This window comes from Eulemur rufifrons, chromosome 7 (genome assembly GCF_041146395.1).
Source record: "Eulemur rufifrons isolate Redbay chromosome 7, OSU_ERuf_1, whole genome shotgun sequence".
Lineage (NCBI taxonomy): Eukaryota > Metazoa > Chordata > Mammalia > Primates > Lemuridae > Eulemur > Eulemur rufifrons.
The window spans coordinates 115,762,272-115,774,887 of record NC_090989.1 but is presented as its reverse complement, the minus strand read 5'-3'; the positions used below and the strand labels follow the sequence as shown (position 1 = coordinate 115,774,887).

The 12,616-nt window shown below is 50.3% G+C and overlaps 1 protein-coding gene across 1 annotated transcript in view; it reads left to right on the top strand.

Moving 5' to 3' along the window:
- Positions 1-5,233, top strand: part of SPSB4 (splA/ryanodine receptor domain and SOCS box containing 4) — an 80,214-nt gene extending 74,981 nt beyond the window's left edge. The window contains exon 3 of the mRNA XM_069473157.1: positions 3,796-5,233. Coding sequence (XP_069329258.1) covers positions 3,796-3,923 — 128 coding nt within the window. The 3' untranslated portion in view covers positions 3,924-5,233. The remainder of the gene's footprint in view (positions 1-3,795) is intronic.
- Positions 5,234-12,616: the final 7,383 nt, after the last annotated feature.

Genomic DNA, 12,616 nt, shown 5'->3' with positions numbered 1-12,616 from the left:
ACTTCAGAGGGCCCAGGGTAGCAGTGTAAGCCACCAACCCCTGTGCCCAGGTCTCCACCCGTCTCCATCACTGACACAGACCGTCATAACCAGTGAGCTAACTTCCCCATTTTATTGATAGCAAAACAGAGTCCCTGCGAGATTCTGTGGCTCACTCAGGGTTGTGCAGGAGGTTAGTCATGGAGAATTAAGGAAAATTCAGGTTACTGGAGAACTTTTGAAATGATTGCCTTGTGATATTTTTAGCACAGAACCAGACATCCAGCCCTGGCTCTAATAAATCTTCATCAAGAGCAGAACATTGTTGTCAATTAGGATGATGCACTGAGACATTTTTAGAACCACAATAAGTAAATTATGACTATTTTTAAAGGCACCTCTTGGGCTGATGGCCTAAAATAAGACATACTTTAGAGAGAGCATCTTTAAGGCAAGGAGCATGTCATACCAAACCATCATCACAACAGCCCACGGAAGGAGGTGTTGCTCTTCCTGTGTTACAGAGGAGAAAAATGTGGCTCCAAGAAGTGGTAGCTGGGATCCCCAGACAGCCTCTTCCCCCTACTTTGCCCCATTAGGGCTGGTAGGCAGATGCTTGGCTTGTGTTGCATCCCACCAGGGAGCTGAGGTACCCCTGACTGTCAGTGATTTATTTATTTTTTACTCCAAAACTGGTTTACTTGTTTTTGATAGCAAAACAGAATCCCTGCAAGGTTCTGTAGCTCACTCATGGTGCCCCCTGTGCCCCCTCCCCATCATCACTCCCCTAAGGTCATCGCTGCCCTAACTTCAGCCCCCTGCTTTGAACTCTGTGCAGAGGGAGTCACACAAAATGTAGTTTTCCTTCATTCAAAATTATGTTTGAGAGACCCATCCATGATTTCACATGTAATTGTGGTTCCTGCATTCTCATGAATGATTGGTGTTCTACTATATGAAGATACACAATTTATTTTACACTCTACTGTTGATGGACAGTAGAATTATTGCTTCCAGTTTGGTGCTATTATAAGTAATGCTTCTTTGAGGATTCATGTATGTGCATTTTGGTGAGCATATGTATGCCTTTCTGTTAGGAGTTCACCCAGGAGATTCAGCTTCAGTGGACGTGCCTGGTGTTTCAAAGTGGTTGTGTCAGTTCACATTCCCACTCGAAGCTTTATGAGAGTTCCAGTGGCTCTGTATCCTCATCAGCACTTGATACTATCTTTTTCATTTTAGTCATATTGGTTGTCATGTAATAGAGTATTGTGGTATCAATTTGTACTTCCCCAATGATTCATGAATTTGAGCACTTTTTCATGTTTACTGGCTATTTGGAAATTCACCTTTGTGAGCAATGATTCTTCGTCAATTGTATCTTTAATAGAAAAGTATTTCTGAGAATAGCTCTTGTGATGGAAGCTTCTGTTTTTCTTCCCATCTGGTGATCAGTTCCAAGCCTCAACATTTGGCCATTCTAAGAAAGGTCCCAAAGCCAAGGGGGTGAGAAAGAAGAGTCGGGGGGGTGGGCCCAGCCAACCCCGGACATTCTCAGATCTCTTCAAATTCCACAGCCAGGACAGGAGCTCAGGGGTTTTCTCTGTGCATTTGGGATCCTCTGTTTAAAGTTCCCTCAGAAATTAGGGGAGATGATTTATATTTCACATATAGAGCTATCAATATTCTCTGAACTCAGGCCCTGTTTCTTCCTTTGGAATTTAGGCTCTAGATTGATATCAATGATGGCAGAGAGATAAAGATAAAAGGCATTCTTTCCCTCTCCCCTTCAGTCCCTAATTGCGCAGGGAACACACAGGGAGCTGGGTTTGCTGACAAGGCTATGCTTTGGGCATTGAGGACCTACTCTGTGCCTAGAACACTAACACGATTAAGAAATCTCTTAAGGTCTGGCAATGATTGCCAAACTTTAACAGCTCCGTTTTCCTGATGCAAGTTGGGGCACAGGGAGCAGGAAAGCTGCATATAGGGTATTGCTGGAGGAGAGATGAGGACACCCTGAGGGAGGGGGATCAAGCGTTGGGCTGGGCACAGAGATGCACCGGCTGGGGTGGTGCTGAGCAGCCGGCCTTCTGGGCCTGGCAGGTGGGGCATGGCTGTGTGAGGATCAGTATACCGTCTCTGTATACCTGCCTACTCTGGACATTCATATCAATGGAACTATGCAATAAAATAATTTTTTTAAAAAGGATATGGAAGCCAAAGTGTTTGAAGCCACTAACACTTCATGCAGGTAGCCTCGGGGTCCAGCCTCAGTGGGGGAGAGCTGGGTCTGCTTTTGTGCCTGGCGTCTGAAGCAAGTGCCAAGTCCCACTTTAATTTTGATGTCTCTCCTTGTTAACTCTGCAGCTCTGGTTAATGAAAATTTCTGTAAAATACACACTTGACCACATTCCCATATCTTGAGCTATTATCCTTTTCACAACACTTTTGTTAGTATTTACCACTTATGGTGTTACCGTATCTTAGTACATTATAGAATACTTTTAAAGTATCATTTATTCTGTTACCACAAAAGTGTTAAGATACAGATTCAGGCTTCCTGCGTGCTCCTGGTGGCTTGGGGAAACCAGGACTATACAAGCCATACAAGACGACATGTGACCACCATCATCTTCCTTCCCAATCCAGCTGATGCCAGCTAACCAGACTGTTCCTCTCCCTGCAAACCTCCCAGCCTGCCCTGTTTTATACCTCTGTGCCTTTGCTTGTTATCTCTGCCTAGAACACCACTCCACCCTCATGTGCCTTTAACACTCCTATTCACCTTTCAAAACCCCATTCAGATGTGCTTTCTTTATTTTATTTAATTTATTTATTTCACCATATTATGGGGGCATAAATGTTTAGGTTACATATATGCCTTTGCCCCACCTGAGTAGAGCTTCAACCGTGTCCATCCCCCAGACTGAAGCTTTTAAACAGCTCCTCCATACAGGAACTGCCCAGTTTCTGTCCCTGTGCCTTTAGGAATTATTGCATATATTACATTCTATTAGAATTATTCTCCTATTTAAAAATCCCAGACCATGAGCCCTTCTCCACCTTCAGAGCTGCTTCTGGCCCTGTCTTAGTTAGCTCTGTATCCCCAGGACCAATCAGAGGTCCTGGAAGAGAATTAAGAGCTTAATGAGGGTGTTGGCAATAAACCTAGTTAAACTCAGCTTAACTGTTCCTATGTCCAGAGATTCCATTGCTTATGGATTTCAATTTATGGATTTTTACAGAACTGGGTGTTGGAAGAAAATGTGTCCCTCTGCTGACCATCAAAGAAAGATGTGGGGGAAATATGAGGGTTCAAAGCACTTCAAACATCGTCTCAGAATCTAGCCGGTTTCTAAGAGGAAGCCTCTCTGCAGATCCGCCCGGGGCCAGCAGCATTCAAATGTTTTTGATCATGACCTGCAGTGAGAAGTACTTTCTACATTGAGACACACTAAACAAGTACATCAGGGACAAAGCTTTCATTAAACAATATTTATCCTCGATATGAACATTGCTCCCATTTTCTCTTTATTTTCTTTCAAAAAAAATATTGCTGGTCACCACCCTTTCATTTGATTTCCCGATTCTTTAGTCTCACCGGTTGCATTTCTCAGTCTAATAAACACCGCTCCTAGGCCTTGGGCTGGTGTAACCAGAGAAGGCTTCTCGGAGGGGAAGCCGCCTGGACCCTGAGGTCAGGTCAGCGGAGCGGAGCAGGCGGGCGGGCGGTGGGCGGTGGGCGCGGTGGGGAGAAGGTGCCAGGCAGGTGTGGGGCGGACCCTAAACGCGTCCTTTTCCCTGTCATTGCAGCCGAGCCCCTGCCGCTGATGGACCTGTGCCGAAGATCCGTCCGCTCCGCCCTGGGCCGCCAGCGCCTGCAAGACATCAGCTCCCTGCCCCTGCCTCAGTCTCTCAAAAACTATCTGCAGTACCAGTGATCCCGGGCGCCAAAGGGCAGCGTGGACATGTCCTGCAGGGCCGCGCCACCCACCTGGCATTCATGGTCACGTGACACATTGGGGACGAGGTCTCCCCCTCACCCTGGTTCCCCAGGACATTCAGCTCTCTGAAAGGCCAGGGCACCGTACCGACCTTGGAGATGAAGTACCTGTTGCCAACAGTACGTGCTGCCCTCGGAGCAGCCCTCCCAATTCAGACAACTCCTTGGGAGCCACACAGAGCCTGGAGCCTGGAGCCTGCACCTGGAAATCCTGCGCGCCGACCAGGACACAGCGCCACCGTATCGATCAGAGCGCCTGTTTCCTTATTCAAGAGAATGAATAAAACATTCAGGCAGGAGACTTTCTACCGTGTGCCCCGTCGCAGACAGGCCCGGGGGAAATTGCCTCTGAATAACGAATGAGGAGGGCGGCTTGGTGCCGCGCCCCTCCCGGCCCCCTCCCCGCCCAGGGCGGCAGGAGTGCCACGACGTTTTAGAACTTTGTGCCACTTGAAGAGACTGTTCCCAGGATGCCCAGCCACAGAAGTGGCACGTGGACAAAGCAATGTGCAGACACTTCTGCTTACCTCTTTGAACGTTGTTTACTTGCCCCTTGCCACACGCCCTCCCTCCTGGCCACCCCCCCTGGGTTCTCCGGAGGCCCCACACACCTCTCATAAGGGAAGATGGGTCTGACTGACTCTGACTCCGCCAGGGACAGGGCATCCTTGTTATTATTTTGAGTAGCATTTGCATTTTAAAAGAGGAGTGTGGGGAGGACAGTACTTAGTCCAAAGGTGCTAATGGGGGCATTGTGACACCCAAGGCTGGGGAGCCTTCCTGGAGTGTCAAGGGTCTCTGGGCAGCCGTCCATTCAGGGTGCAGCTTGGCTGTCACAAAGCTTTATTTGAGTGAATTATTTTTTCACTTTAGGAGACTTCCGCGAGTTTGTTTCCTGTTTCCAATGTGTGTGTGATGTGCTGTTTATTTATCAGCTTGGGGTCCGTGGGGGTAGCCTTGTGACTGGAAGAGGGGATGTGGGACACATTCTCTGCCCACTCCGAGCCTGGTCCTGTCACGGGAGTGTTGCCGCCGCTGCTGTTGCTGCTGCCACCGCCACCACCATTTGGCATCTCTTGTATGTGTTGGACCCTCTCTAGCCAGACTCATTTTTAACTGAAAATCGCCACAGCAGTGAGATATCAGAGCCCCAGATGGCACTGCCTCCCCCGCCCCCCACCGACTCTAATGTGAATTTGACTGATGAATGAGGAGCGTTTCTAATAAAGTTTGTCATTCAGTCCTTCAGCTGTGTAGTAAATGCTCTTCGGGGAGGGGCTGGGGGAGCTGCTTCCACCAGCCTGGCTGGTCTACCAGAAACCAGGCACGTGAATCCCCCTCCAGACACTTCTTGTCTCTTCTGTCTTATGGGCCCTGCTTGAACCCAAACCCCAGCTATTTTGCAAAGGCCTGCGCTGGGAGAGAGAATGTGCCCGGGTCCTGGGTCCGTGTAAAATTGGCCTTAATGGTAGGAAAACAGCTCAGATTCCTGATGCCAGGCCCGTGATGCCTCAGGGGTGGCTCTGCACAGGGGCTCAGGGCCAGGCAGGGCAAACCCCATGGGGCACCAGTTTCCTAGGTGGGGCTGGATGTGGCTGCGGCGAATGCACATTGCTACCAAGGAGCAGTGCGAATTGCTGAGGGCGAGTGTGAGGCAAGGCCAGGCCGGGCCAGGTAGCAGGTCAGGAGTCAGATTCAGGGTAGGGTCTGGTCAGGACTGACACAGCGTTCACTCAGCAATACTGGCCACCAACACTTACCGTGCCAACCCCCAAAGATATTTATAGTGCCGCATAATAAAGTGAGAAGGAGCTCATGAAGGGGGGTGGAGGAGGACAGGGTATGTAAGGACGGCTTCCCAGAGGAAGAGGCACTCTCTAGATCTGCTATTTTAAAGGAGACAACCTTCCTTACGACAACCAAAAGAACCAGACTTGTGGCACCTGGCCCAGGACTCGTGTTCATTCCCGCTCTGACCTCTGGGCTGGGCTCAGCCTCAGACAGCTTTCAACACTTTGGTTGCAGGAGGCAGCTAGCTTCCTACAGAGACATGGCCTCAGGCTTTGCGGTTAGCAGGACTGGGTTTGAGTCCCAGCTTCATCACTTCCATGCTGTGACCTTGGGTAAGTCACTTCCTCTGCACAGCGTGGGAGCTGGACCAGGTAGCCAGTGACCGAGCACCCTTCCTCCCCCAACTCATGGGGTCCCGTCTCAGCACCGGCTTTCCAGCGTGGATGCATCTGTCTTGTCTTGGGTCTGCTGTTTCCCTCACCCTAACCCTGTCCTCCCCATCCTCACTCCTCCCCGTCCAGGATCTGGCTTAGATTGGACGCCCTCCTTAACCACGCCACAATCTCTGCCTGCTCTGAGCAGTCAGCTCCTCGCGTCCGGCCCGAGGACCCTCCCTGAGCGCTGGACTGCAGCCGCTCTGCCCTGTGGCTTGGCTGCCCAGCAGGCGGGGTGCTCCTCCTCCTTCCCACACAGCCCTGACCAGACCGTGGGCTCAGCAAAGGCCCAAGGCCCGCGAAGGTGGAGGTGTGGGTGGAAGTGCCCCCTGTAACGGGGATGCCCATGGGAAACTGCAGGGAAAGTCCAAAGCGAGGCGGCAAGTCCTCCCAGAGCCAAGCACCTGGCCCTGGGGCCTCCTGGGTCTCTTGCCCTTTCATTCCCTCTGTCTTTTCTCAGGTACTTATCAGGCATTTACATGCGCCCAGCACTGTCCTGGGAGCAAGAATGAGGAGCTCTGGGCCTGCCCTTTTGGAGCTCACATTCTAAGGAGGAGACAGACAACCCACAAGCAGAGGAAGGAGATGTCAGAGGAAGGACACAAGTGGGGTAGAGGTGAGGGCAGAGGGCCTCATTACTGGGGGTGATTGTGGAGGGCCTCTGGGGAAATGCTGAGTCCCCAAAAAGTGAGAAGGGGTGGAGGTGGACCTCCGGATTAGGGGACTTCCGGCTCTCTCAACCTCCTCAATGTGGGGGCTCGCTGAGCTCAGGGAGCCCCTGTGCTGCCACTCTGCCCACGCTCCAGCTCAGCGTGCCTGTGTACCTGGGCCACACGTACCCCTAGGCTTCCTGTGGAACTGTGCTCCCCGTGTGCGTACACACACACATGACCCAGGCCTTCCCCTGGCAGACGCCTGGGAGCCTCACGACCCCCGAGTGCCAGTGCCCTGCCCAGCCCCTCCCATGCTCGGCACATTCTCTGAGCTTCCATCTTCCTCTCCAGGACGCGCCGCCAGCGGGGGCACATGCTGAAACATGTAATTGTCTACGACGAGAGCACAGGGTGGGCACCTTCCCTTGCAGATCCGACCCCCACTGAGCACCCTGGCTCACTCTTCACCCCATCTGACAGTCCCGCTGTGTGGACAAAGCCATCCTCTTTCCCTTGCTCTCCTGACCCGTCCTCTGCACTAGCAGCTGGCTCCTCTGTGGGCCATCTTTCATCACCTCACAAAGTTATAGCAGAAGTGGCAGCAGGTAGCAAGTGACTCAGTTATATGGCAATTGATTTGTGCCAGGGCAGAGTCTCCATTCCCCAGGACCTCGGTCAGCCACAGCCTCTGAACAGGACGTGCGTGCCAAGGCAGGCGGACGGGGCCACGCGGCGTTACTCTTTGAGTCCTGGCGAGGAGTGGAAACCCCCAGTTTTAGTTTAAAACACAAAAAATTAGTCAGCTCTTCCCTCTAGTTCTGGGGGCCCAGATCCCATTCCAGCCTGTGGATGTGTTTTGTGGTCCTACTCTGTGTTTTAATAAAATTGAACCCCACAAAAAAAAAATCAAGTAATTTAAAAGAAAAGTCCAGATTTCAGACTTCCCTTGAAAATAGGGAGATGTAAAAACAGGCCCACATTCCTTCATGGTGAGGTTGGCCAAAGCCGGGTAGTGCCGGCCCCTTGAGAAGAGGCCTCTGTTCTGAGGTCCAGCCCCGTCCGTGTTCAACCCTCCCGACACACAGCACCAGGACCTCTCACCGCCAGCCGCCCGCAGGAGTGTCATTCCTTGGGTCTGGGTCAAGGCTTCTGAGTTTGCTTCTCTAGATTGTTAGTATAGTGCACATCATGGGTAACACACACACACACACACACACACACACACAACCAAGGGAGGGGAGAGCCTGCTAGTTCTGCACTTGACTTTGAAGTGTCTCACAGCCTCAGCCACCGCTGTTCAAGGAGCTCACAGACACCCAGGATCTTTACTCAGACACCAGAGATAACCTGTGTTCCCCTGCGTGTCCCTGCTTAGACGGTGAACTCCTTGAGGACGAGGATGAGAATTCTAGGGCCCTCTTTCTAATGAGCTGTGTGACGTGACTAGACAGCTGGGCTGCACCCTGGAAGCCCTTGAGGAACTTGGTAAAAAGTCACAGTGCCTGGCCCCGCCCCAGACCAATTAAATCAGGACCTCTGTGGGCAGGGCTGGGCCCAGCAGTTTTTAAAGCTCCCAGGTGATTCTAACGTGCAACCAGGGCCAAGCAACAAGCCGGCTCAGCGAAGAGGTGGTGATGTCAGTGAGAATGTGCATCTCGCACCAGAGAACTGCCCTCCCAGGGGTCAAGTCCAAAGCCAGGGCGTCCTTCCCATCCCTTCTTCCCTCTTTCCAGTGATGCTGAGCTGGCTGCTCTCAAGAGCAGGGGAGAAGGGACCAGCCACTTCTGCCCTGATGCTGCACAATTCTTGACAAACTGATTCCAGCCCCCACCCCACTCCCTGACCTGGGAGGCCCGTGGTGTGTGGAGAATGTCCCAGAAAGCACTGTCATAAGCAATCAGAATAACCTTAGAACAATAAGCGAAGAGCAGACTGAATTTGGTTTGATTTTGATTGTACTATTTTGAACAGAAGAATCTGAGACAGTGAGACCTGGCTATAAGAATGGTTTGGTTCCTAGTATTTCCAAACCTGGCTTTCTTAGTACAGATAACACATTTGTCAGTAGTAATCATTTCCTTCTCCACTTCTCTGATGGATTTTGGAGTAACGTAAGCCAGTGACAAGCCAACCCTGGCCTGGTGGCAGTATCCCCACCTGCTTTGGCTACCCAACAAGCGGGGCTTTTTTCCTAGGAGGAGCCCCGCTGCCGTGGAGTGCCCCGCCCAGGTAGCCCACACAGGAGGATCAGGGCAAGGTATTTCCCCTTCCTCCAACCCGTGCCAGAGGCCTCAGTAACACTGTCCCTGCGCCTGCGGATTTTTCCATCCAAGAAATGTGCTGATGATTCACTGCACAGGGATAGAATTTGAAGAAAAGAGTTGCCGCTTAGTCACCACTTTGATGCAACAAATGGCTGTGTACCAAGCTCCGTGCCAGGCCCAAGGGCACTGCTGCTGCCCAAGGGCGCCCACACACCTGATGTGAAAACAGGTGGATGCAGTGTCACCTGCCCACTGCAGCACGAGCAGGGGCCACAGGAGAGAAGGCACAGCAGGAGTGTTGGAGGTGCACGGGGCCCTGGGTGTGGTGGGAGTGCTGAGGAGTCCAGGGGACAGAGGTCAAGCCATGTGCAGGAGGGCACAGTGATGGGGCCTTGTAAGTCACACTCAGGAACAAGGGCTTGGGATGTGGCTTAGTAAGTTCAGGCTGCTGTGACAAAGTGCCACAGACTGGATGGCTTATACACAGAAATTTAAATATTTGTCCCAGTTCTGGAGGCTGGAAGTCCGAGATCAGGGTGCCAGTGTGGCCACGTTCTGATGAGGACCCTCTTCCAGGTTGCTGACTGCTGATTTCTTATTATTTTTTTCTTTTCTTTTTCTTTTTTTTTTTTTTTTTTGAGACAGAGTCTCACTCTGTTGCCTGGGCTAGAGTGCCGTGGCATCAGCCTAGCTCACAGCAACCTCAAACTCCTGAGCTCAAGCGATCCTCCTGCCTCAGCCTCTGAAGTAGCTGGGACTACAGGCATGTGCCACCATGCCTGGCTAATTTTTTCTATATATTTTCTGTTTTCCAGCTAATTTCTTTCTATTTTTAGTAGAGACGGGATCTCGCTCTTGCTCAGGCTGGTCTTGAACTCCTGAACTCAAGCAATCCTCCCTGAAATCCCAGAGTGCTAGGATCACAGGTGTGAGCCACCATGCCCGGCCATGATTTCTCCTTGTCTCCTCACATGGGGGAGAGCAAGAGAGCTCTCTGGGGTCTCCTTTACGAGGGCACTCATCCTATTCATGAGGCTCTACCCTCACAAACAAATCACTTCCCAAAGGTCCCACCTCCTAATACTGTCTTATTGGGGGTTAGGATTTCATCATATGGATCTTGGAGGGGCACACTCAGTCCATAGCAGTATGGGTCAGAGTTCTAGGAGGAAGCAGCTAGCACACTCAAACGGTAGACTGAAGGGAGTTTAACCATAAAGGGACTACTTGCAGAGGTGTGGGCAGAGTTCAGGGAAACCAGCAGCTGAGGGTAAGGAGCCCTGGGCTTGCAACACTGGGGAGGGAACACGGTCACCATCCCTGGGCTCAAAGGAAGGGAAGCAGTGCTTGGGAAAGGAGAAGAGCAGCTGTAAGAGAGAGCCACCCAACAGGAGCCGTGGCCTTAGACGGAGGAACACAGCCACTGCCAGCCACAGCCTGCAAGGACGGAGCCAGGGCACAAACATTCTCCTTGTCTCCTGTCCCTCCTCTCATCCAGGTCAGTGCCTCCCACAGGCTGAAACCCTCGGGAGCACAGCAGACAAAGGGACCTGATTGGTGTAGTCCACAGAGGCCAGCTTCCTACACGCAGGGCAGGGCGGACAAGGAGGGATAGCATGGATGTTGAGAGAAGAATATATTCAACAGACTTTACCTATAGGTAAATGAGCAAAATTGCAAAAATGCAAAACTTGAGTGAATAAATAGATAAAAGGTAATTTGTTCCAGATGTGGGCAGGGGGTGGCTTTTGAGCCCCACTCCAGTACCTCTCCCCCATGAACATTAGATGCGAAACACCTAAAGCATCTCCCAGGCGCCTTAGGCTGCCATCAGAATCACATTCTTCCCAAAGCACAACCCAACTGTGTAACAAGAGCAGGCGGGTCCAGGGCCTGGAGCTAGAGTTTTTAAATGCTGTTGCCGGAGTCATAGAAAATTTGAAGCAGAAATCATGAGGTCCGGTTGTGTTTTTCTGCAGCCTTCCTGGAAGGTCTGTGGTTGGGGGCTTAGCGAGCAAGCAAGAGTAGAGAAGGGGAAACTGAGGAAAAGGCTGTTGGTTCCAGGGAGAGGAGGAGGGCCTGCATGAAGGCCATGGGAGTGGGGACTGGGAAAGAGAGCCGGTGCAAAGGGGCCAAGTCCATGCTTTAGGGACTCGGAGCATGCAGCAGTTAGGCACGGGAAGATGTAAGGACACTTGCAATTCATTCACTCACTTGTTCTTAACACACATGTATTGAGGGCCTGCCACGTGCTGGCCACGGCTGTTGATGCTGAGGATACTACAATGAAACTACAATTAACAATCTCCACCCTCGTGGAGCTTATACTGTAGTAGGAAAGGTACACAAACAGGTAAGCTGGTAAATTTCAGGCATTCCAGATGCATGCTAGGCAGGGAAAAGGAGCAGAGAGCAGATGGCTGGGTGGCTACAGTGGTGTGCTTGTAAATGTTTAACAACCAGCTCTCTGGGGGTGAATAAAAACCCCCGATTTGTAGTGTTTGCTGTTTTTCATAAGGTAAATACTCCCACCACAGCCAATGTCAAGCTCCAACGTGATGCCACTGAATGAGAGTTGGGAATAGATGATCATTAGCCAATCATCACACAGCATTTCCACCAGCTGGACAATGGATGTAAAGTACCTGCAGAGCAAAGATAACAGTGAAATGTAGCAAAATAATTTAAAAGTGATACTTTTTGAATATTTTTTACATTTGTTTTTAATGCAATTTATTTAATTGTAAGTTTATAAAATATAATTTTTAATAATGACTATAATCAATAAACAGCTTGAAAAATCCTAAAATTTTAACCATCAGCTGCTGCAAGCCAGTGTGAGCTGGCTCCAGGGTACCACTAGGTCGTGGGATTGGCATTTTCCCAGTGTAATTCTGATCTAGCTGTCTACTAGGTTAGAGGACATTCTGCTTAGCCTAGCGTTAGAGTGGTCCCATTCCCGAAGTGCCCCTTGATGAATGAGGGAGCAGATGGGAGTGAGAGAATCCAGGCCTCAATGAAGCCCTCACAGCAGTGACCTCAGAGTCTGACCCATGAGTCTGACTCAGGAGTTTCTAATCTGACCATTCCTGGGCACCCAGCATGCGCAAGACATTACCAGAGACTCCACTCTAAAACAAAGATGTAAAGATCTTAAAATGTTAGCAAATCAAATCCAGCCGTATTTAAAAAGTTCATCATGACCAAAGTGGATTTATTATATGAGCACAAGTTTGGTTTAACAATCAAAAGTGATACAATTCATCATATTGTCCAAATAAAAGAGAAAAAAATAACCCCAATAAATATCAAAAAAACATCTCCTAAAATTCAACACCTGTTTATGATTTTTTAAAAAACTTTCATAAAACTAGGAAGAGGTAAACATTCTTAAACTAGTAAAGGTATCTATGGAACACTTACAGCTAATATCGTATTTAATGTTAACTTATTGCTTTCATTCTGAGACGAGGAACAAGAAATGTCGTC